Raw genomic sequence first — 23,619 nt, 5'->3', positions numbered from 1 at the left:
CTTGCGGCACAGGCAGGAGATGGTTTGAGCCCGGAAAAGCAGGAATGATCCAACAGCAGGGCTCGATTGCCGCTGTGTGCGAGGCGAGTCGAGTAGAGAATCAACGAGACCCTGAGCGACGGTACGTTCTAGGTCGAGGGACCTGTGACGACTTGGGATGAAGTGATGGAGTCGGCATGATAGATAGCGAACGAATGACCCCAGTGATGAGCAGAATGAGGTCTTCACATTGGCCGAGCGCAGCTGGCAGTGGATACTGGAAGACCCACCCGCCACTTAGCGCCTTCTGCCTTATCGATTAAGATGCCCAGGCACGCCTTTGTCCCTCAAGGTCCAAGGTGCGGGACTCGGTGACGCTGGAAAGCTCCCCAGCTGACAGCTATCACATGCCAGAAGGGGGTCACTCGAGCTCTGGAACTAGTCGCCCCGGCGCCACTTCGCCTCAAACTCATCACGACTTGGGGAGTCTCAACCGCACACATGCGCCGCTCACTCTGGCTGTGGTCGAAAGCTTTCGAGATTACTGTAGAGCTCTGTTTCTGTTCATTTTGGTGTTTACCCTGCGACAGAGGGGAGCATACTGCTTCCAGGGATATCCATTCCTCCCGAGCAGCCTCCAAGGCCACCATCTTCTGCGCTGTGGAGCTCTCCGGAGTACCCGCCACGTTCTAAACCCAAAGAAACCAGAAAGTTTTCACCACATTGGTCTATTGCTTGGATTCATCCAAGGCTGCGGTTTAGTCTTCTGCAAAAATACATTATGCTTTTTACAAGCTGCGGATTGTGCGACATCGCTCCCAGCTGACCCCGTCAACTCCCGAATGTCGGTTGAGTGCCATGCAGGATATCGGTGCATCCGTTCCCAACATTTCCAATGAAAGCGTCCCAGTTCACATCCACAGGCACACCTTGCCCGAGGCTGTACCACCAACCACCCAGTTTTGAGACGGATGCAGATGCGCAACAGCCGGTACGGCGGTAATGCCGTCACCATCCAGTTGGGCTAATTGCTCGCCATTGGCGTCGTAGACGTCTACGAATCTGTTCATGTTTCCAATCGCAAGCTTCTGAATGCCATCTGCTGGGCGTCGCTGCCATTGCGGCTTCAGTATCGTGACCCATCTTCCCGTCTGGTTGTTGTGCTTCACGATGCTCGAAGGCTTCATCTCCTTCTCGGATATTTTGTGCCCCACCTTCCACGATGTGGCGTCGTTGAAGTCGTAAATCTTGATGGTGTCGTCGTAGGAGCTGGTAGCGATGTGACCACCAGGGCTCCAAGACGCATGTGACACTGACAGCCTTGACACATGCTCCTCAATCAGTGCTGGGTGCCGCATGTCGCCCTTGCCTGATATCTTTCTCATATCCCAGATTTTCATTGTGCGGTCGAGCGATGCCGTGGCGAACAGATGAGGAGCGTAGGGGTGCAAGGCGAAGCCCCCGATTTTGGAGTCGCTCAATTCCCAGATCTCTGCGTCGTCCTTTGTGCGAACGTCGTATCGACCGACGGACCCTGAAAGTGTCGAGAACACAATGGTACTGGCGTCATTTTGAGCCATGTCGATTGCACTGATAGGGAGGTCTTCGTCATCGTCGGGTGCGAATACTTGCACAGAGACCGGTGTGCCAGCCCCGAGATCCAGCTTCCTGATGGACGAGTCGTACGATGCCGTATAGACTGATTTCAGGTCTGTAAGTGGAAAGTGGAAAGATGAAATGGTTCTTGTATGTGTCTTGAATGCTGCAATCACTGGATCAGGAATCTCGGCGTCCTCGTCGTCATCGTCGACTTCAGGCGCATCTTGAGATGCATCGAAAATTCCCATTGCGCCTTCTTTATCGCCTGCAAAGATGAGTGGCTTGTCCTCCGTGGGGTGGAAGCCCATCGAATAAATGCGCTGTGGCACAATTTTGATATCTGTGTTGCACTCAGGTCAGATGCCCGCCCAGAGACCGCCAATGAATTTCTCTTTAACCCACCATTGACTGCCCATTTATCATATAACTCCAAACTATTCATCTTCTTCCTCAAATTTCGCAGATCTTCGTCCGTGGTTTCCTTAATGTCATCCTCGTCAAATGTCCGCACCCCCGGTTCCGCCCCCAGTCGTGGCAGAGAGATGAGACCTGTGACTGCATCGACACCGTTTGTGGTAAACTTGCGCCCCTCGACCAAAATGTCGCCGAGGTTCAAGTCATCGTTAACCCTGGCTTTCTTTGCCGGTCTGTCCGAAGGGAAAAGTGAGGCAGGTGCCAAATCCTCAGCTTCGCGCTTGACCGTTTCACCCTTCAAGCGCGAGCTGGCGCGAGTCGGCACAGCCCTCTCCCTCTTGGGCTGCTCCCTTCTCTCTACTGCTGGCCTCTTAGGCCGTGGGCGAGGTTGAGGTTTAGGGGCGGCAGGCTTGGCGATTTTGGAGGCGGCGTGTGATAGGTCCTTCAAGATCTCATTGTTGGCCACGATATTCTGCAGGCGGCGCTGCTCGAAGGCCGACAGGGGCTCTTTTTCCTTCTTAACGGGCATTTTCACCTGATTGCGCAATTCCAATTGCAGTGAGACTTTCTGAATCCAGAAGAATGTGTGCCTTAGGAGCGAGAATGAAAGAGCAAAAAGTCCCAGGCAGTGATGGTGCGGTCGGTGATCGACGCGTCAAAGAAAAAGCACTTTAAAGTGTGACGCGCCCAACCGGGGACGAGACGCGAGTGGCACACGCTTGCACGCTATGGAGCCTGGAGCTGCCTGGAGCTGGGAGGCTTAGCAGGGGTGGCCGATAAAGTGCTGGTCCAAGCGTCCAGAGCCTCTTATCGCCAGAAATTTTGGAGAGCCGCAGACTGGGCCTGCACCTCTTAGGACCACCCGAATTACTGCTCCCTAACATTCAGGGCTCTCTGTCGTTCCAAAATGTCAGCGACCTTGACGCCCTTTCTGTTCCAGACACGGACGTTGGCCCGGTTCGCAAGAGCCGGGTCTGTAGCGCCGCCTCGTCTCGCCCGGTCACTGCGTATCGGCACAGGTCGTCGACGCGGAACATCCGACCACGACCCAATCCCCTTCGAACTTCCCCCGGAACTCGAGAACCCGGACACGCTTCGACGCGCAGAGCCACTGGATACGGGTACGATCACGCCCGTCGAGCGTCAAGCCTTTGACAAGATATTCAAGGAAATCAACGAGAAGGGGAAGAGCCTGCCCATTGTCCCGCCAAAGCGAGAAGACACGCCGGACCTTGCACAAACGGAGCCGAGCTTTCTCAAGGCTCTCTACGATGGCGGGCCGTTCAACATCAGCGCGATAATACAGGATGCCGCCGAGAGGCAGACCGAAGCCAAGGCCTCAACCAGCGGGTTCGACCCTCTGTCCCCGCTAGAGTCGACGTTCTCAGCTGCCGATCGAGAGCGGGCACTGTTGAAATTTCCACCAAGCCTCAGACGAGGGGCCAGGACAGCGTTTGGCATGTTGGACTCCGCTAGGGATGTTTCCGTCACCACGGAAGGTGGTGCTAAGGAAGAGTTGGGTCTCGGAAATTCGCAGGTAGATGCAGTAGAGGCTGTTGAGTCGTCCGATAGGCTGTCCAAGACACTAGAGGTGGAAGCATTACGCCGGGAGGCGAGACTCACAATCAAGGCCACGATGGAACAGGCCGAGAATGACTTTGCACTCTGGGACGTGGTGGAAAAGGAGGTCTTCCCCTTGGTCAAGAGGCTTGGGATCTCCAACACTCAGAGTCAGCCGGAGCCATCGCCGAAAGGGAAGAAGGCGAAGCTTGTCAAAAAGAAGAAGGCGGTTGCAAATGGAGAAGAGAGTCCTGCTTCTACAGAGGCGGCGGCGCAGGCGCCTGCCAAGGCTGAGCTCAGCATGGATATCTACGGGCCGATCTACCCCATGCTCCTCCTCGACGCTCTGCACCTGCTCGACAAAAAGTTCTCCAGGCCCTCACCCCTGGTCTTCTCCCTCCTGCCACGAATCAAACAGCTCGGCCTGGCGTCGTACGTGCTTGGCGTCAGTACACCGTTCTACAACAAGTTGATCAGCGTTTTGTGGGAGCGATTTGGTGATGCGGGCGGTGCCCTGTCGCTCCTTGAGGAGATGCGACATGCCGGTCTGTCTTTTGATGAGGAAACCAAGTCCGTTGTGCATCAAATCGAGCGGGTGCTCTTTTCCGCGGAGAGAGGGGACAACGGGCAGTTTCTCAAGAAACTAATGGACATGCCCGAATACGAACCTATCCTGGCCATGAGGTTGTCACATTGGGTGGGACAGATTGATAGGAGTATTAACGAACGCAACAGCGCGTTCAGGTACTAGAATGAGGTCACTTTGGGACGAATTGAAACTGTAAATATACCGAGGCGATCTATACAGAGCAGTGCGTCGACTCCTGGAAGCTGTCCGCTGACCTGACGTCTTTGGGACATCAGATGAAATCTCAATCAACACTCTGCAGCAAGTACAGCAAGTAAAGATAGAAAATCCACCTGAGTCATTACATCACGCTCAAACTGCTCGAATCAGCAAGAAACAAGCTGGTTATGTCTGAGGCCTCATTCCATTCGGATCCTCGACAGTACTTGCGAAATTTCCTTTTCCGGTAAACATGGAGACGAATACGATTTCGATGTTGAAACCGCGGGCTGTGTTGAAGCATTGATTCTGGTGAGCCAATCAACTAGCTTGCTACCATGAACCAGCTATAATCCCCAAAACGGATGTGTAGCGGACTCCTGCTTGTCTTCAAGCTTTAACAGTATGTGAACCATTTCTATAAAAGCCGTCGTGTTTGTAGGTTTGCAACTTTCTCTTGATTCATCGACATCACTTCAGCACCAACGCCATTCCAAAGTGTCAGCGCCTCCTATAATTCCCAAGACGTCTTACAACCGGAGTAACATTCCCTACACAGTTCTCTTCTACAGCTTAAGATAACATGGGTAGGTACACGCTCCCAATTGATCACAAGCACAACTGACAAGCGGCTCAGGTCGCTTCGAAATAACGTACTGCGGCACGATTCCAGCCGGCGTGAACAAAGAAAAGGCAGTAGCGGTCATGCACGACCACGACGGCTACTTCCGCGCAGCGGAACACTACCGGGAGCACAAGGAGCTACCCGACGACAGCGGCTCCGACCACAAAGTGCCGTCGGCGATTCAGGCCCGCAGCGCAGGGTCCTCACCCGAGGTCAAGATCTACTCTGTGCGCAATGAGGTGCCCAACCCCGTCTTCAGCTCCAAGGTGGACACGAAATACGAGGTTGTGGATCTGGCGGACGGGATATGGTACCGCGCTACATCGGCGATGGGGGTTGTCAATGAAGGACTGTGGACCGTCGAGGAAGGGTCTGATGGGCTGCAATTGTCTGTGAGCATCCAGGTTGAGTGCAATGTCGCGCTGAAGGGACTTGTTAAGGGCCAGGTTCAGTCTGGTGCTGAACAGATCCACAAGAACCTCCTTGCGATCATGCAAAAGTAGAAATAGTTTCTACGAGTTCAATTTATCCAATAGACACCGAAATCAATGGGTCGGTTTTATCATCGATTCTTGATTACTAAAGCTTAATCCAAAAGGTATCATGTGGATGAGTGCACCTGGACACAGGCATGCATAAAAAGTCCAAAACTGCAATGTGATTATATTGGAGTATTGTACGGAAGATCGTCACCGCCTCTATCTCAGTCCCATAGGCCCATGGTCTCTTATGGGCATCCACGGCCCCAACCTGTTGAGATCGCACAGCAATCGGCGCCCTGTCAAATGAAGATCGGTCAGCCATACTCACCAGAGAGTCCGAAAGGAAGGCGAGAACACTTACGCATTCAACACCAAAATTGTTGCAGAAGTCGAGCTGATACGCTGGCTCGTCGCATACACCGTTGCGAGTCTTGTGTTGGTTCCTGCAGCCGCCCCGGCCGGACCAGCAGCAGTCCTGGCTGGGGTCACACTAAAGGGTGATGGGAAAACGTCAGATTTCGCGCGTACAAGCACATAGTCTGAAATTGAGGGCAAGGGGGCTGTTAAATGGATTTGAACATACAGCGACAGTGACAGAGACCATCACGGCCAGGACGGAGAGGATGTGGCTGATCTGCATTATGGCGAATTTTGTGGCTGCAAAAGTGTATTACTTTAAGATGTATAGACGAAGATCAGTATGGTCCAGGATTGGAGCAGACGAGAGTGGTGAGGCCAAATTCGGGGGAAAGCCTTTGAGATGAAGGTATCAGAACAGGACTGTGCAACTAGACCGGAAGCTTGAACACTGTCCACCAAATCTACAAGATCGACTGGAAATCTGGGTCTCTTTATGTTCTGATCGAGCAAATTGAGCCCAGAAATGGCACAGTATGGACGAGTCAGGAGCCTTCTTGAGATTCCATCTCGTGCCAGATATGGCATGCCTTCTTCTGCAGCTGATAACAGACACCTTGCCAAGTGAGATTCCTCTGAGACTTGGCTGGCACAGTCCTTTTCCGGAGTTCTATGTATGGACTTCAGACCCGCCCGGAATGGTACTAGCCGGGAGAATGACAACTCATTTATGAGTTACTCACGTCAGGTCAGCCTTGGATAAATCACCCATGCGTACCATGGACTCGTTCAAGCCTCATGCCACCAACATCGCCAATAACCACCACGTGGTCCCATTTATTCGGGAACTTGCCGTTCAGCTTGTTCCCCAGACTATCCAGGATTCAGGTACATCGTATAAAAGATGGATAAACTGGGTCCTATGGACCGCTGATCGATCGGTGGACCCGAAATGAGCTGCGCCCGACTCAGTCAGTCCAAAAACATAGATAATCGGCACTCAATGACGCAAAGCAGATAGTGAAAGTTTAGGGATGGAGAATCAAGATATTAGGATGCATCCACAATAAAATCATTTTACCCCATCACCAGTGTCATGGGAAAAGAGCGGTCGGCATCGATATTGCGTCTAGCTTGGGTCGATGGCATTGCCTCGATGTGACCTTTGAGATCATCACGTGTCTACTCTGGCACTTTGTTGTGATCCAGAGACGAAGTCTCAACTACTAGCTGCGAGACCCTTTCTTGGGTAAGCATGGACACAATGCGGCTGAAGGATAATGTAGGCTAAAGATACACGAATAACAGAATTAAAGGCACCAACGGCAGCCTCGACCATGGACGTGCTCGCTAATTATTGAGGGACAAGACGTCCGTGTCGTGAATTTTAACTACAGACTATAGAATGGTACTACGTGATATTCTCAGACATTAGACAGATTAGAGGAAGTGCATCTGGATGAGGCCAGGCAGGAGGACACAGATCGATGGCAAATTATTGAATTATTAGGTGTGTTTTTGGAAAGAATCGTGACAATAAATCATCCAAGCGCAAATTCGTAAACACAGTCATGATTGAAATTGATTAGACAGATTTATCTGTGACGGCTCCCTTTGCGTGACAAATCTTCTCGCAATAATACGTTATCTGCAACAAGTGTTAGTTAACCCGAGGAAGATATTAGTATCTTGAAAGAATCATTTTTTTACAGACCTCGTCTCCACCGATGTGCTTCATTTTGGAGTTGCAATATACACCGTCGTAAGTGCAATCGGGGCAAGTATTCCACCACTCAGTGCCCTGGTTCCGGTTCTTATAGGCGTTGCATGCACACTCGGTGGCCTCCGCTTCAATATCATTGCCCCAAACGTAATCCTCGCCACGGCAGTAAGCGATGTGGTGCAGATCAGCCAGCGTGCTGTAGGGTTGATTTGAAAGTTAGCGCGTTCAATTCCACAATGAATGAGCCGAGAAGGCAGTGCTTACGTGGCCGCCATGAAGGCAACGATAATGGCCTGCTTGAAAAGCATTGTGAGGGAGATCGACTTGGTAAAAAAGATGTTTGGAGTGGCAAAGTAAGAGAGAGAATTGTGGTTGATGTAGAGAATACGATTCCGAGAAGTGGCAGGAGGTGATCACGTTATATAAGATCAACATCCAGTAAACCCACCCTCCAGTTACGAATCGGTGCAGATGAAGAGGCCGATAACCCCCAACCCTATTCCATTGTGTGCAATCAATCCGCAATCGTGCCAGGTCGGCAACCCACTATGGTCCGAGTCGTAGAGACATCAACAAACTTGTCATCCGACGGCAGATAACCCTTGGATCCAAAGATAGAACTTGCTTCATCTTGGGCCGTTGGTTCCTGGAGCTGATTGAAGTGGAACCACCTTGGAAAGCAGTGTATCAAGATGCACGTGAACTACTTCACTCTGCTTACAACCATCAGGGTTCTGCAGTTGGATTACGAGATAGTGGAATGTAAGTGGATGGACCACTGCTCTACTTGTCTGCAGGCCCGCCGCCAAGTCAAGCAGAAGAAGATAAGATCTACGAACGACAGGCTTGTGAGGCTTATGCCGACTGTACCGAGCACGTGTTAGGCTAATTTAAAAAGCACGCACTTATAAGGAGAAAGACTTAGAGGATGGTTGTCAGATCTCAGAACGAAACCGATTCAGACACATGGGCCCTGGCCCACACCAGGCAGCACCCCTGTTGGCTACAGTGAGCCCTACAAAGCTTGGCATTTAAGCTTAAACTGACGTTGAAATGTTGATCGCTCTTTAACTAACCGCCATTCGAGTCAGGAAATGGAAACAGTGCAAAGCCGGATCTTTTTATCTCATGTGACACTCCGGCTCGGCATGACCCGAGATTGCGTTGATCCTAAATGGGAATGACGACAGACAATTGGGAAGAAAAACAATGATCTGTAACAGTGAACATGAATCAAGTTTCACGTCGATAAGCTTACCTTTGTGATGAGCCTATCTTGCTTAGCATCCTGACGCCTGAAATGGATCCAAGTCGCTCCACAACCTGTTCCTGGGCGGACCTTGCGGCCCCCATTTTCGCCCCACAGGTTCCCCAGTTCCACCAAGTCCACAGAGTAGTGGTCTTAGAGGACAAGGCCAATGGGAAGACTAGGAAAGACTATGTTCGTGGGGTGGGATGTTAGGCGGAAAAGGGGGTGGGACCAAAATGTGTGAAAAGATGGATGTCTTGGCCTATCGAGAGGTGGATAGAAATAGTTCATAGCCTGTGGAGATCGAAGTGATACAAAATCAGCGGAACGAGTCAAACAAGTCAGCATATCTAGTCTCGTGACGAGGCTAAGGCTTGGTTCACGTAGGAATCATGAGTTCGGGCAGGAATACATGGGTTTGCCGGATGTCAGGCAAGGGTATACACAAGTCCGGTATACACGTGGGATATCGCGGGTGGACTCTCACTTTGTGGAATTGTTGAGTCGAACGTCGGTGGGCGACTAGTCATGGCCACAACATGATGGAGATGCGTGCTCGAAAGATTGCAACTGCAACAGATCTATTTGAGTTTGAGGGTCATATATAAAACTACCTGTGGCGCCCTTCCAGATCTAAGAAATTTTCTAAGCAGGCTCATCAAGCAATCCAATCGCTCACTCTTGATCTTCGATCTCTCACTCATTCAGCCATTTCGCTCATTCCAGTGCCCCTGTCAAAATCACGATGCATTCCAAGATCATCATTGCCGCCTTCTTGGCTTCCATTGCGAGCAGTAGCCCGGTGTCCGTCACTCGGTCCGAGTCGACCCTCCCCTTCACTGGCAATGTCGCCCTGCCCGAGGAGTACAACAGCACTCTCTGGGTCCCTGGCACTGTCCTCAAGGCTCACCAAGTCCTGCTTTTCGGCGAGAACCGCGCCGAGGTCGTTGACCAGGATGTCTGGACGAACCTCATTGAGCCTCAATTGAACCAGCTTCACGCGGTCGATGAGACTGCCGGACAAGTGATCTCGACCCGGGAGGAGCACTGGGACGAGAAGCGAGAGTGCCAGGAGATCACGTCTGCCGTCACGGACAAGACTGAGAACTTTGTGGACTGGGACGTGCAGATGTCTCCAGTTGTGAGTTACCTTACGACCGTATTATTTTTAAAGTGCTAAACTAATCATTCTGGTTCTCAAGATTCACGGTGTTGGAGCGCGTACTGTGGTCACCGTCACTCAAGGCTACAGCGTCACTAACGGTCTTACTGTCGGCGGCGGTCTCGACTACACCTTCACCAAGGACATCCTGAAGGGTGCCCTCAAGATCGACTACTCGCACTCCTGGACAACTACCTACCAAGCTGCCATGGCGTACGAGGTCACTGAGGGATATTCCGGCACTGTTGTCACGAAGCCCACCGTCACCCGGAGGACCGGCCGCATCCTCAAGGGTTGCATTGGCAGACAGGTGAGCACTGTCCCCTCCGCCTTCCTGGTCTATATAGTGGATTCTAATCTAGCTCTGCCTATCTCAGACTTCTCAGGGCACCTTCTCGGCAACTTCCCACGAGGAAGGCCAGCGTGGCGGTCTGACTTGGGTCCAGGGTAACATCAGTCTGTGCCAGAAGCAGATTGCTGATGGTGCTCCCCTTTCTCGTTGCAACGGCGGCGGCAACTTCATCTAGGTTTTCCAACTAAGATCTGAGACAACCCGGGGGGGAGATGACACTCCACGTGCACTTGTGCACTTGAGCGGAAGTCTAGGGCTTGTGCTGGAGTTTTAACGAGCCACATGGTTCCATAATTCGATGAATACCTAGTTCACAGTTTAATCTAATGATTTCGAAGCGTGGCTATGGACTGTATTATTTCCGTACATCAAGATAATGATGTGAAGCTACTTACCCAGGGTGACCCCCGTTTTCCCCACCCCATCCCAGTGATAATTCAGCAGACTATCTCGCCGGCATGGCATGCAAGGAAGTGATTTTTCAAATCCATGTATTTAGCAAAACGACTTTCGCAGCCAGAGCTGATACAAGATCAAGGAAGCTGACCAGGGTGTAGCCATTGGAAGGGATCGCGCAAACTTACTGTCAGAAGTAAGCCCAAACTATTTGCTTCGAGGTTGAGAGGGAAAAGGAAGGCGGCTTCGCAATGACTGGATGATATGACCATTTGCCGACGAGAGCTGAGCGCTATTGTCCTCCGTTTTGGCTCCTTCAGCACAATGCTCAGGGATCACAGGGGTAGCGCGGCACTAACGCCTCCTTCCGAGCCTCAATGCGAGAGGGAATTTACTAGCGCCGTTATTGTCCTTTATGATCCCTGAGCATTGTCAATTTCGGGTCGGACGTTTCCACACTATCCCGAATATTGAACTTTCTGCTTGTGTTGTTGCGGTGTATTTGAGTTGCGCCTCTATGCTGTGTAAGCACTACCTAGCTAGACTTGGCCATGCAAGTTGGGTTCGTTGGGTCAGATTCTCACGTCAGCAACTGGGAACCGGCATATGCACCAATGTCTTGTTTCTCGTGCAACCTCGGGATATATTCCCGCTCTTCCCTTGTGAATCAATGCATGCAATTACAGTCTTTAATTTATCATTTGCAGTCCACAAGTCCTGCGATAACCACGATGACGAACCCAACGAATTTGCCATCTCGTTATGAGATCCGCAAGCTCGATCTTGAGCACTCACAATGGGCAGCAGCCATCGTGTGTCATAGCAACATGTTTCACAGCACCGTCTTCCCCCACGTCTATCCGGAGGGTAAGACTGCGCGTTTCAACAATATGTTAAAAGCCGCCGACTACCTTGTCGACCACCAGATCAACTCCGGCCTATCACTCGGTGTATTTGACAAAGAATACCAGTACAAAAGGACTGAATCTGCCTCAACCAACGGCAAATTCTACTGGGACCCCGAAAATAATGATGTTTCGGGCGAGGAGCTTCTTGAAGCCATGGACTTTCCCCTCGTCAGCGTCGCTCTTTCCTACGACGGCGCTGATACTCTAGACTCAGCGCGAATGGCACCGTTGGTCGCCAGCCTTCCCGTCTTTGCGTTAGTGTATCATCACCTTGACGTCCTGGATCCGCGGCCCTTCGAGGACTGGAGGCCTGCCAAGCAACGCGGGGAGATCCTCATGCGCAATGCCACGAGCACTAGGCGTGAATATGAGGGGAAGGGGCTCATGGCCGCCCTTGCGAGATACCTGATGCGAGACGCCGCTGCGAAGGGGTACAAGGCATCGAACATCGAATGTCTTAATGATGCAGTGACGCATGTATGGTCGGAGCCTCCCAGTCCCTTCAAAGGGGAGATCATTTCCAGTTTCCGGTCTGAGGAGTACGAGGAAGATCAAGATGGAAAGAAAATTAACCCATTTGCCCCGTCGAAGCAGCTGGTCACGAGGGTTTGGACGACGCTTTCGGGCTCATAATTTTAGAAGGCACTGTATCTCAAAACTCTCCTCAGATATCTGTCGGCATTCCAGCTCTTCTGGGGTCGGGATTTGACGAGTTACCAGTGAAGAAGAAATTGCTCTCGGCCATCTTGAGAAGAGCCTGCGTTCTCAACCAGGTCGACGCTTAGGCAGCGGACAATTTAGGTTGCCCTAGAGAAGAGATCCACCTTGAGCTCTGCGGTGATGACAAGAAAAATAGATATGGACGTTTAAATAAGAGATAACAATAAATTATATAGCCGATTGATAATCTACTCAATACATTTGCTACGTTCCACGTCAATGCATGACCTGGTAGCCAAGACCATGTGCCAAGCGATAGAGTCCCTCCATCCAGCCAGTTCACTCCTTCCAGCTTACGTCCACTCAAATATTCTCCTTTCGTCGTGCTTTCCCGTGTCGACATGTGCGCTTGCATCCACAACAGGCTTAACGAGTGAGACCACGAAACTGTCCGGAGATCAGTGCTGCCACCTGAATTCTTCCTCTTTTTACATAAACCAAACCTATACCCTTACTGCGTCACATCCCATCTGACGGATTCCCAGAGCCTAATTTATGTCATGTTTTCGCTGGGAATTGAATCAACCAAGTCTTCCGATGTCATCTTTACTCAAGGTTTCCGCTCTGCTCATAATGATGAGATGTTTGATCGCCTGCGACCATTTGCTACCACCTTCTGAACTCCAAAGTAACGCTGAACGGACACACATCACGCTTCCAAGCTGGTCTCAGGCCTCGGAAACAATGGATGAAGGACACAGTGGCTCGTACCTAGGTACATACCCACCCAAAAGGTTGGCGGGGCGCTCAAGAACGAGTTAAATTAACGCTGTCAGAATCTGTGGTGGCGGTCAGAAATCATGACTCTGTTCTTGTCAAGACTTCCGAGGCGCATCAGACGCTGCTCATTGCATCCGACTCAGTTGGGCTGCCTCCGTCTGAAACACCAGCCCCAAGCGAGTATACAAAGTCAAGAGTGAGTACTGCTCATTCATCTGGAATCTATACAATGACTTATCTGATACCCAATAGCAGAAGGCGGCGTCTAATGGGCAACAACATCCATCAAAGACGAAGGCTCAAACAGTTGGTACCGGTTGTAAGAAGTGGACAATGACTCAGAAACAAGCTGATACTACAGCTTGGTTTTCGCTGCTCATCTGCATCGTGTTCTGTCTTTAGGGTGGAATCATCTATTGGAGCCAGAGGCCATGAATGCCAAGATCACCGACTTGTGAACAGGATTGCGTACGCGATCTTATACAACTCTACCAAATTTGCTGCTCCTGCATTTCCATAGAAAGCATTCCCTGATATTTCACCAACCGGAGCCACCGAATAGCCCGTCTGTAATGCGTGGCATCAAGCGTGCAAGAGTCAAAGGTTACAGTGTAGCTACTTGCACATTGAAGACAGCGCTCCAGGTACCGCACCTATTCAAGACACGGCAAATGAAGTCTTGTCGCATAAGATTCAGAGTCCCGTCCCTGACTTCCAGATTGTACTGCGAAATATTGGCTTTCATTGACTCCAATGCAAGTAGTGGCCTTTGAAGACCAACCCGAAGATATGTTGAAATCATGCAAGTGGCGTGGTCCATTCAACGCCCTGCCCCAGACCTTCTTCAACACCAACCCGCCCAAGCAAAACTTCGAGAAGCCTATACGCAGCACTGGGATTAAACTCCGGCAGTTCATGGCCCGCCCCAGCCACGTCCACAAATACAACGCCCCTCTCATATACCCATGTTCCCATCTCCCCAGCCTGCCCCACGAGGCTGGCATTGCCCGTGGCAGACGGGACAAGGAACCTCTGCGTCGGCTCGGCGCTGAAGCCAGTTGCCCCACGCCAGGTCACATTCTGCAGGGCAAAAAGGGTGCCCACGGAAGGGATGAGCATGTCGAGCGCACCATTGAGGACTAGGTTCAACGGGACACTGTCGAACACAGCGGGCAGGGCCCCGAAGGATGCCGGGGGAGCCAGGTCACCGCCTGTGCCCGGGCCGCCAGTTGCACTGTCGTTCACAAAGACGGACCGCGGGCCGCAGGTAGAATATGAGACCTCTGGGGCGTTCATGGCGCGCTGGACCTCGCTCTGGTTGAAGTAGCCTCCTAACTCCGTTTTGGCGACGTTGAATACATCCAGAGGGTCGTACTTGTTGGGACATGTATCCGTGATGTGGTAGACGTTGAAGCAGGGATTGATCAGAGTCGCGGCCTCGGTGACGTAGTTACGGAAAGGTGAGTCTCCCTCGTCTATGTCAGGCCTCGTAGGCATGGGGCCTGAGGTTGGGAACTTGAAATATGTGTCGAAGAACGAGGTGTAATTGTACTGTTCTTGATGGACAATTCGAATCTCGTCCTGAAATGAGGAATTGAGTCGTAAAAATGCTTGATTGTTCTCCACAAAGTCTAGCATGGGAACTGTGGCTCGGTTAGATATTTTTTAGGCTTGAAAAATAACATGTCTCACAAAGCGAAAGAATCCGTGGTTGAGAGACCCTCCGCAATGAGGATCAGGCAGGCCAAAGAATAAAATGATTAGAAATGGAGAAGGGCAGGAGACATACTCTCAACCAAGGCTACATCTGGACTGATTGCTGGATCGATGAGCATGGTTCCTTGCACATTGTAGTACGCCGTATCGTTGGCATTCAACATCGCCTGCGCGATGTAAGGGATGTATTTCTAAGACGAAGAATGTCAGCACTTTTCCAACACCGTAAAGCAGTGTCTCGTGCATAACTTACGCCAGCATAACTTTCCCCCGTAATGTATACTTTTCGGTTCGTTAAATTAAACGTGTCGATAAAGTTCTTCCAAAAGCCCAAGAACTGGTCAGCAGTATCATCCGAACCATATGCAGTAGGATCGCCTTGAGAAAATCCCGCGCCTACGGGCTGGTCGATCCAGACCATGTTCGTGAGCCTGGTCCATGCCCATGGATTCGAGACCGGCTGCGCTGTGCCCGCTTGCCACAGGAAGTTGCCGTTCTCCTGAAGCAACCCAATCAGACTCGAACATCCTGGCCCGCCGTTTAGCCAGATAGTGATTTCGTCGCTCGCTGCGGGATTTTCCGAGGGAGAGAACCAGAAGTATAATTTCTGCGTGTCATTGGGATTGGACGAGACAGGAAGAAGTCCACCGTACGACTCGCCTATGTCGAATGGGACGTAAGGGAAGTTGTAGCGATCGATGACAAATTCCTCGGACCTTTTGTTCAGATAAGAAGAGGCGTCGCAGAGCCCAACTAGTAGGACTAATTTGTGAAAATGCATGGCGATGCCCAAGTCCAGAGGAGTCTAGAAACGAAAGATAAGCGAAAGAATGTTTCCGTTGAGGACGAGGTGAGACCAGGAGAGGAATAGTGAGAGTCTTTCCGGTTGAGAAATGTATATATGATGCTCTCAAAAGTGCCCCCTAGATTGAGGGGAAATCGACTGATAAGGGTCAATTTCCGAGTCGAAGCAAAAACACCACCTTAACCTTGCACGTACAGCGCAGCGTAGTACATCATATGCTTTGCTTGCTGGAAACGAGCTCCAGCGTACAATGAACCCCTCATCTTTTCTCCGACTCGCCAAAATGACCCAATCTATTTAAGGTTTGCCGCCCACCCAGGGCTGCTGGGTCTTCACGAACCTTCTTCTAAGCAATTGGAAACAAAGCAAATGTCGAAATAATTCATGCGTCTAAGCATCGTCGCCCCGCTATGGATTGATTCATCGGAAGAGACTCCATTTTCGAATGTTCGTCGCCGCAGAAAACATCCACGGCTAGTGACATGCCGGATACCAGCGACTTCAGGGCTGCATGTAGTTTGCCGGGTTTGGTGAGACCACTGAATCCTCGGTACACCAGAATTGGAAGTCCCGCTGGCAAAGGGGCCGTCATCGTGTCACACCATCGGTTTGTCGAAGGATAAATATATTCTTACTTGTTCATGATCTTAACGCCATCTTCTTCCATATCAACATTCTGGTACCGAACAGCAGTGCAGTCAGTCATTGCGAGTCCGGCTCAGCCGGATCGCTATCCCTGGCAACATTAGTAATTATGAAATACGAACACGCAAACACAGCTCGCTTGACGTATGCAGCAAGGGCAGTTTATCCGGTATATCTCAATGAGTTCTATCTTGAGAACATTTCAACAAAAGTACTTTGAGACAAGCCAACGAATAGTTGTGTTGAAGTCTTTACTGTTTTTTAGCCGAAAAGGCTCATGTATCGGTCTCACACCCACACACGTGCGCATTCCAAAAGAATGTTCATACATTTATACCGAAGGTACTCTCTGTTGTACAGTGCGATACTCAAGATGATGCCTCGGTCTCTCAAGCGGTTGGTTCCTACAAGCCAAGTCAAGTCTCAAAATCAACACTCTTAGCGACATCCGAGAAATTATGAACAGCCGTGTTCAACTCTCCAATCCGTCCCTGCAACATACCCAGCGTGTCTTCGCCGAGCGGAACCCTGAGAAAGTCGGATCCCTTGTCCTCGAACGGGCCTGTACCATCCACAGCCTGCACAATTACTATTGCCGCCCGATCGGGATCAATCTTGTAGCTCTTCGGGTCATGCACCATAGCTAGCATAGACTCCAGCGCGGCGTCTTTGTACTCCGGCCTCAGCGAAGCATCCTTGCTGGCGCTGATGCTATTGTCTACGAAAGGCGTGCGGATTCCCGCGGGGGTGGCGATGAGCAGGCGGATGTTCAAGTGGGCGACTTCTGCTGCCAGTGCCGTCGAGAAGGCGTCCACTGCACCCTTGCTTGCGGAATACACCGCGATCGTGGGCATCGGGTAGACCGCCGTGGTGCTGGAGATGTTGACAATCGTGCCACCTCCCTGGGCCCTCATCAGTGGGACGAGGAGCCTGCTGAGCCTCATGATACCCCAAACATTCGTCTCGAAGATTGCCCTCGCGAGGTCTATCTCGAAGTCCTCGAAGACGGACCCGCCGGCAATGCCGGCGTTGTTTATGAGGACGTCAATCTTGCCGTGGACCAAGGGCAGGATCGTATCTTGGAACTGGCTTTCCAAAGATGATGATGACACGTCCAATGTGGCCCAGATCCCACCCAAGGAGGTGATTTCGGCGACCTTGTCGGGTGTTTTGGAGGGGTTCCGTGAGGTTGCGATGACTTTGTGGCCGGCTGCGATGGCTGCCTTGGCAAGAGAGTACCCCAGACCGGAGGAACAGCCCGTGATAAGAAAGACTTTAGGGTGAGTAGACATTTTGAATGCTCTCTTGTATTGTCACAGGGTTTGAATTTGCCAAAGTACGATCTTGAATGCTCTGGAAGGAATTGAGTGATTGTTTGCAGACCTCATCCATTTGCAAGTGGTGATACTACATGCTTATATATCTACGTACTGCGCTATAAAGACCTGCCTTGGTCGAACGTGACAGCATCTCAAGCCAGAATGTTGGAATTGGTCAGCTTGACTCCGTTGGTGATGTGTGCTGTGCGCGGCTAGATTTCAGTCCGTGAAGTCGGCGCTTGGCACCGCCGATATTGAGGGACGGATGTGAGATCACGGGTGGATTGGTCCATCCGCATCGGTGGTCGGAGACTATTTACTTACCCACTAGTCCGGCTTTAGGAAAACTCAACTACTCCGAGCATAAAGCGGGATTCTGACAACCGATAGTCTGGGTAGGCACTTTTCCAACCATCTCAAGTTATGGGGTTAATAATGTGAATCTCAACACTAGAACAGGCGGACCACCCAGCATTACTAACCGGTGTTAGACCATAAGACCGATAATCTCCAGCGTTTAACTTTACCTGGTGGAGCAACGATAGCTTGGCGACAAGAGACCTAATATGTGAGCTCAGGAAAGTGGCTTTCAAATTATAAGATGAGAACTGCCCTGCTACTATTCCACTCTCTCAGCCCTAAATATGTAGTGGAGCCCGTGGCAGGCTGGAGGAAGTTTCAACTCATCGCTGAGTTTGTTCATAGCAAGCTCAAAGTCTAAGGGGATACTTCCACAGCATCTATTGCAAAAGAAATAGAGTCCCAAAACTGTTCTTGAAAATTGAAAAACCTTCCCAGAAAGTCTTCACTTGAGGGCTTTTCAAATTTCAGACTACTATTCAACGATTTTAGGTTCGTACCTACTAAACAATCCGCAGCGGAGGAAATATCAATGGTTTTAATGAAGTCTTTCAAGCCATGATAGAATACTAAGTTGGTTATGAGCATCTGAGTTCCAAGAAATACAATCCGTCGGCGAGAACGACTTGCATACATCTCATACGACCCATCTTGAGATGGCCTACATTGCCACAAACAGCTGAAATTTTTATCATGACTTCAACTGGTGTCAGTCTTTGCTCCCAATCGATACTGAATGGCATCGGCTAAGATTGAACAGGTAGACACCCGAGACTTTGTCCTTCGAGTGTCCCCAGCCTGCCTGTCTGCCAACTGTCTTCAAGTGTCTTCTTGCACATCATATACTCGATAACATGTCACGGTCCTCTTACGGCTATGTCAGCGGTACACGATTCGAGTCTCGACCGTACTCTTTGTTCGGCTGTGTCTTGCACATGCATAGCTGCCTTCTTCCTAGTCCCAAAGATCCCCTCGTCAGTGCCTCAGTGCTGCATAGAGCATTCGACTTAACGCCTGCCAGCAAAACGAGTCGACCGATCTGGCAGAAACTCAAAGTGACCCCTCCGTTCTGCAACCAAACGTACCACTACTTGCAGTATCTCTTTGATAATGAGCCAATATGTCATGTTAAGGCCAACTCCAGAATCATCCATTCAAATTGGCTGCGCCTCGAGTTGTCCCAGTCCGTGGCGACAACTTTGAGTCCACCACAAAGCTATATAACTTGAAGGCCTAATGGACGTTCAATGAGGAAATTATCTTTGCACATGGTATTTCTGAATATCATCCCTCTCAAAGAGCCAGATATCAGGGTGAAGCTCGGGTCAAAATCTTCCTGGAATTTCCGGAGGACGCCGATACGTAAATATTAATACGAGAAAGCAGGGCATTTTATCCATGTGTCTCTCCTATCACGGCCCAAGGATGGAGACTTGTCGATCCACAAGGACATATCTTTGCAGCATAAGTGGACCGAACTACCTTCAGCTGTCGAGCTGTGCCGCTGACTGAAAAGAAAGCTGCCATCATTCAGTATCGCGACCTGATCGTAGTCGAATGATTGCGTAGGCTTAACCTCCAACCAGATGAGCGCATGTGTTCAACAACTCCATCCTGACACACACGACGGCACACTTCACGACATGCTCCCTAGGTAAAGTATTCTGCTGCTTCTGTTGAGCGTACCCACCTGTAGATACCTAGCAGTTTGTATCTGTCAATAAATAAAGTTTCAAACTACGTGATTCATGACTTGATAACTCGTTGAGTTTTCAGCTAGGTTTCCCTCCCTTTTGTAGCCTGATTCTGCATGATCAGCACTCTGGGGAATCTATTTTTACACTACTTTGGGTCTCGTCTCTCCTCACGAGCTGCAGTAGAATTCCATGGATATAATCGCAAATGTGTATTCCGTCAACTTTGGTCACAATAATCTTTCCATTGTAAGGACATTCTAACAGGCACATCTTCACACACTGGCAGCCATCAGATTCGTTCCAGTCCAAGGTTGGCAAGACAGCCCCTAACCCTACCTGGGGACCATGCAATTGGGGCTGCCCAGGTGGTTGCTTCCCGGCCCGTGGCGCCACTGGCGAGGGCCTCCCTCGCTGTGGTGGGGTTCCCATGGGCGGCTCGTCTTCAATACTTCGTATTCTGGGTTCAGCTACCCACTGATGCGAGCCTTTAGGCCGAGAGAACTGCCGTGGGTTCCGGTACTCTCTCTTGTAGGAAAGTGTAAAATGTTGTGTTCTATTGAATGTCTCGTCGAGATCAGCCACAAACTCGATTTGATCGTCGAAAAGCACAGGTGCAACCGAAGGCCACTGTTTTTGTGGAATCCTCCGACGTGCAACCCGCCAAGACATGTCAAGTGGTAGGTCATCAGGTGGCTTGCCGGGGATACAAAGTCGCGCACCACGTTCCTTTTGAGTTTGATTGCGTAGTGCAGGAGGATCACAGGGTATCTCGGATGATTTGATTGCCTTCTTGGGAGGTTGATTGCTTGATTACGGCTTGGAGTGATGGAGAAACGCTGGCGACATTGTGGTAATCTCCTGCGATGGGCGGATGCAGGCGCGCTCGCATCGATCTTCAATGAGTCTGCGACCCTCCGCCCTGTCTACCGTGCCCTTGCGTGCAGATGGAGGTTTGACTCCAGATCACCACACCAGATGGTGAGGACTGATGCAGCCCGTCGATCTCTGCCGGAAGTTTAACCTGCAGTGCTGCGCTATGCTGTGCTGTGCTGTTGCTGCGGTGTATACACGTGGGCGGTGGCCTCCCACCGATCGACGAACTGTTGCGATGTTCTGCTACCCTGAATCACATCCCTCCTTGGGTCCCATGGCATATCGGCGGCCTTATGAATCGCTTCGAGATTCAAAACCAGGAGCCAGTTGCTTCAGAATGCCGAGACGCGCGAGTCAAAACCTGGGGAAGGGCTCGCAAAGTCGCATCTATTTCTAAGTGTCACAAAGGGGAGCCCCTCTAATTTTGCCGCTCCCTTCCGCATCTGACACGCCCTGGCCGCCCTCATTGGCCAATCGTGGTGGCCGATGGCTGGCCGTTCCTGCATTTTTTGTGGACCCTGCATGAACGTTGCAGCTGAACCCCGACAGGGAAGGCAGGGGCAAGCGCAGGGAAGGCATGGCCATTCTCAGGAATCTCCAGCAGCAACACACCACTCCTGCCTCGACCTGCCACACCACGGAATCCGCTAAGCTTTTGCCGCTGGAGAGAACCCTGTGTGAATTAAAGACCCCAAGACCACAAGACCACAGGAACCACAGGAACCCAGGCACAAGCCACACACACCTTGCTCCTTCCCGAGATTCCTCTGACCACCAATTTTGGCTGCTGCCCCTTCCGCTGTTGGTGGTAGTAGTCTACTTTCACTAGTAGCTCCTTGGCCTCGGCCTGGCATCCCGTCCAGGAGGGTCTCCTTGTTTTCCCTCTACTCTTATTCTCCCTGCTTGCTCGCTGGGCATCCGAGGCCAATTTCTTCCATTCTTTCCACTCTTTTTCCCACGCCGCACCTTCCCTTGACAGCTTGACAGCCAGCCCCCTTTCGTGTCGTTGAGTGAGGTGTGGATCGTGTGGATTGCAGATTGTGGATCGTCGTGGACTGGGCCCTCTTCTCGCCTGCTCCCTACCTTCTTCGTACATTCCTTTGTTCTGACGACGACTTGCTTGTGGCATATTGATTGCCCGAGATCCCCAAGACCGTTTTTATCCATTTCAGCACGTTCCTTTACTTATCACCCCATTTGAGACCTCGAATCAGGACATTTGACTTCATCCACAACACTGTCGCCGTCACTGTCGTATTGCGAGCAATACACAGCAACCTTTAGTTTGCCTGCAACCCGCAACCCGCAGCGGCAGTAACCACGCTCCTTACTCCCACCACCATCCGAGTCTCCCGGAACCAGCCCGACGTAATTCAGGACGGACGCCACCATGGAGAGAATACACCCCCGCGAAATTTTGTCACCCGCCGCTCGAGCAGCAATGGACACCACCATGGCGACGACCTCCACTTCCACCTCCCACAGCCTTCTGAGACGCGGCGCCAGGATAGCCCGCTCGGTCCTGACCAGCCGAAAGGAATGCGTGGAAAACTCGCAGGTCAACACCTGTGAAAAGCCGTCCATGTCCACAGACGCAACAATCGGTATCATGGTAGCAGTTGGGTAGGTCCTCCACCTCATTGTGACCTGCAATGCCCCACCCGGTGCGAGACAGTCAACTGACCGTCAGCATATGACATTCAGAGTTGTCGCCCTCGTCGCCGTCTTTGGCGTCCTGGTCATGCTTCATCTCCGTGCTCAGCGCAACGCCAAAGCCGAATTTGCGAACGACCACCACGACCTCTCCGACTACGGCCTAGACGAAATCCCAGCTAAGAAGGGAGGCAAGAGCGGCCACCTACAACAACCCACCACTCAAATGAATCGTCTTTCGGCGCAAGAACTCGTGGAGGCTCAGAATCCGTTCGGAGCAGGGGCAGAGCTGTCAGACACAGACAAGATGTCGAGCAGGGGCAGCCCACCAAAATATCCCGACGCAGTGAAGATGTAGGAAATCGATGAGAAGGCGATACATCCTCGGGCAACAGATGGTACGCGCATCGGAGGGGATAGGACATGGTTTCTGACACCGATCATGGAGGGAGTAGTGAGCGGATTCGGCACGAGGGATCGACCTCGAGGAGCCCCAACATGGAATCTTGCGTGGAGCTTGGTGCAAGGCGCAGAAGCGCGGAATACCCAGATCATCCTCCGCCTTACATCCTTCGTTCGATTGGTGGGATTCTGTCAACGTCATTGGCAACCCAGTGTCTCCAGATGGTTGACGGCCGACGGGAAGGAATGGATTTCCTAAGATGCCCACAACCGACAACGACGTACCGATCACGCAAACAGCACCGTCGATTGACAGAGGCCAGCTGGGGTGTGATTGGGCTTGCTTGAGACGATCGATGGCATTTTGACATTGACAGACAATAGCAACAGGGAATGTCGAAGAAAGTTCGACAGGTTTTACGGATCACGATATTCACGATAGGAGCATTAGTAATTGTTTACATTCTTCTGAGCCACATTTTCAGAAAGTTACTATTTAGTGATTCCCGGCCGCGATGCATTAGGCCCCTGGGCCGAGGAAATCATGCTCGGAGATAGTACGTGATCTGCCACCAGCCTCTGGCTGGTAGGATCGGCTGGTGCGTATCTGAGTCGTCCAGGCGGAAGCTACACGTAATGTTCGATCAGGCGAGCAGCACGCGTCCAATGTTGGTCGTTCTAGCTTTGCCGTGGCTGCGTAGTTTTCGGGGCAAGCTCGCCCGGCACCTGCTATGTTGTGACGCCGGAATGATGGCAATAAGCTTCTGAGTCTAACACGGCCCAGAGCCCCGGATCTTACGATGACATAACCCCATGCCAGTCAGTCTATTTGTGTCTTGCAACATTCCAATGTGAAGGTCTTAATATCGTGCACTGCCAGCTTTTGGTGACGTCGTTGCCCTTCACGCGAGGAAGGCCCAAGCATTTTGGGAAGTGCCTGTCATCGAGCACAGGGTCGTTGTGCGCTCTATTATGAGTGACTGGGCTTCTATTGGGTGAGCACTTCTCTGCATTGAGCTCGACATGGGCTGAGCATTCTCCCAAGACCAGTCCTCTTGTCATACAAAGGTGCTTGAAAAAGGAAGGTTGCCTTCGAGAATCTGGATGAGACACCTA

General features: G+C 51.2%; 9 protein-coding genes across 9 annotated transcripts; 4 read left to right on the top strand and 5 right to left on the bottom strand.

Moving 5' to 3' along the window:
• Positions 1-890: 890 nt before the first annotated feature.
• On the bottom strand, positions 891-2,521 carry J7T55_010858 (uncharacterized protein; the record flags this gene model as incomplete). The annotated part of the gene is made up of 2 exons (XM_053130970.1): positions 891-1,918; positions 1,981-2,521. The coding sequence occupies 2 exons, from the start codon at positions 2,519-2,521 to the stop codon at positions 891-893; spliced, it is 1,569 nt and encodes a 522-aa protein (XP_052991138.1).
• A 378-nt stretch (positions 2,522-2,899) lies between these two features.
• J7T55_010857 (uncharacterized protein) lies at positions 2,900-5,467 on the top strand (the record flags this gene model as incomplete). The annotated part of the gene is made up of 3 exons (XM_053130969.1): positions 2,900-4,296; positions 4,820-4,839; positions 4,977-5,467. The coding sequence occupies 3 exons, from the start codon at positions 2,900-2,902 to the stop codon at positions 5,465-5,467; spliced, it is 1,908 nt and encodes a 635-aa protein (XP_052991137.1).
• A 224-nt stretch (positions 5,468-5,691) lies between these two features.
• On the bottom strand, positions 5,692-6,086 carry J7T55_010856 (uncharacterized protein; the record flags this gene model as incomplete). Its single annotated transcript, XM_053130968.1, has 3 exons — positions 5,692-5,742; positions 5,808-5,936; positions 6,030-6,086. The coding sequence occupies 3 exons, from the start codon at positions 6,084-6,086 to the stop codon at positions 5,692-5,694; spliced, it is 237 nt and encodes a 78-aa protein (XP_052991136.1).
• A 1,302-nt stretch (positions 6,087-7,388) lies between these two features.
• On the bottom strand, positions 7,389-7,834 carry J7T55_010855 (uncharacterized protein; the record flags this gene model as incomplete). Its single annotated transcript, XM_053130967.1, has 3 exons — positions 7,389-7,451; positions 7,518-7,722; positions 7,791-7,834. The coding sequence occupies 3 exons, from the start codon at positions 7,832-7,834 to the stop codon at positions 7,389-7,391; spliced, it is 312 nt and encodes a 103-aa protein (XP_052991135.1).
• A 1,686-nt stretch (positions 7,835-9,520) lies between these two features.
• J7T55_010854 (uncharacterized protein) lies at positions 9,521-10,464 on the top strand (the record flags this gene model as incomplete). Its single annotated transcript, XM_053130966.1, has 3 exons — positions 9,521-9,916; positions 9,978-10,247; positions 10,315-10,464. 3 exons carry the CDS (start codon positions 9,521-9,523, stop codon positions 10,462-10,464), a joined length of 816 nt encoding a protein of 271 aa, XP_052991134.1.
• A 952-nt stretch (positions 10,465-11,416) lies between these two features.
• Positions 11,417-12,226, top strand: J7T55_010853 (uncharacterized protein; the record flags this gene model as incomplete). The annotated part of the gene is made up of 1 exon (XM_053130965.1): positions 11,417-12,226. The coding sequence occupies one exon, from the start codon at positions 11,417-11,419 to the stop codon at positions 12,224-12,226; it is 810 nt and encodes a 269-aa protein (XP_052991133.1).
• Positions 12,227-13,831: 1,605 nt separating this feature from the next.
• On the bottom strand, positions 13,832-15,817 carry J7T55_010852 (uncharacterized protein; the record flags this gene model as incomplete). The annotated part of the gene is made up of 4 exons (XM_053130964.1): positions 13,832-14,676; positions 14,823-14,940; positions 15,003-15,465; positions 15,750-15,817. The coding sequence occupies 4 exons, from the start codon at positions 15,815-15,817 to the stop codon at positions 13,832-13,834; spliced, it is 1,494 nt and encodes a 497-aa protein (XP_052991132.1).
• Positions 15,818-16,615: 798 nt separating this feature from the next.
• On the bottom strand, positions 16,616-17,491 carry J7T55_010851 (uncharacterized protein; the record flags this gene model as incomplete). The annotated part of the gene is made up of 1 exon (XM_053130963.1): positions 16,616-17,491. The coding sequence occupies one exon, from the start codon at positions 17,489-17,491 to the stop codon at positions 16,616-16,618; it is 876 nt and encodes a 291-aa protein (XP_052991131.1).
• Positions 17,492-21,889: 4,398 nt separating this feature from the next.
• J7T55_010850 (uncharacterized protein) lies at positions 21,890-22,459 on the top strand (the record flags this gene model as incomplete). The annotated part of the gene is made up of 2 exons (XM_053130961.1): positions 21,890-22,071; positions 22,153-22,459. The coding sequence occupies 2 exons, from the start codon at positions 21,890-21,892 to the stop codon at positions 22,457-22,459; spliced, it is 489 nt and encodes a 162-aa protein (XP_052991130.1).
• Between the last annotated feature and the right edge of the window lie 1,160 nt (positions 22,460-23,619).

This window comes from Diaporthe amygdali (genome assembly GCF_026229845.1).
Source record: "Diaporthe amygdali strain CAA958 chromosome Unknown NODE_24_length_778219_cov_64_757418, whole genome shotgun sequence".
In the NCBI taxonomy this organism is placed as follows: domain Eukaryota; kingdom Fungi; phylum Ascomycota; class Sordariomycetes; order Diaporthales; family Diaporthaceae; genus Diaporthe; species Diaporthe amygdali.
This window is presented reverse-complemented; position numbering and strand designations above follow the sequence as displayed.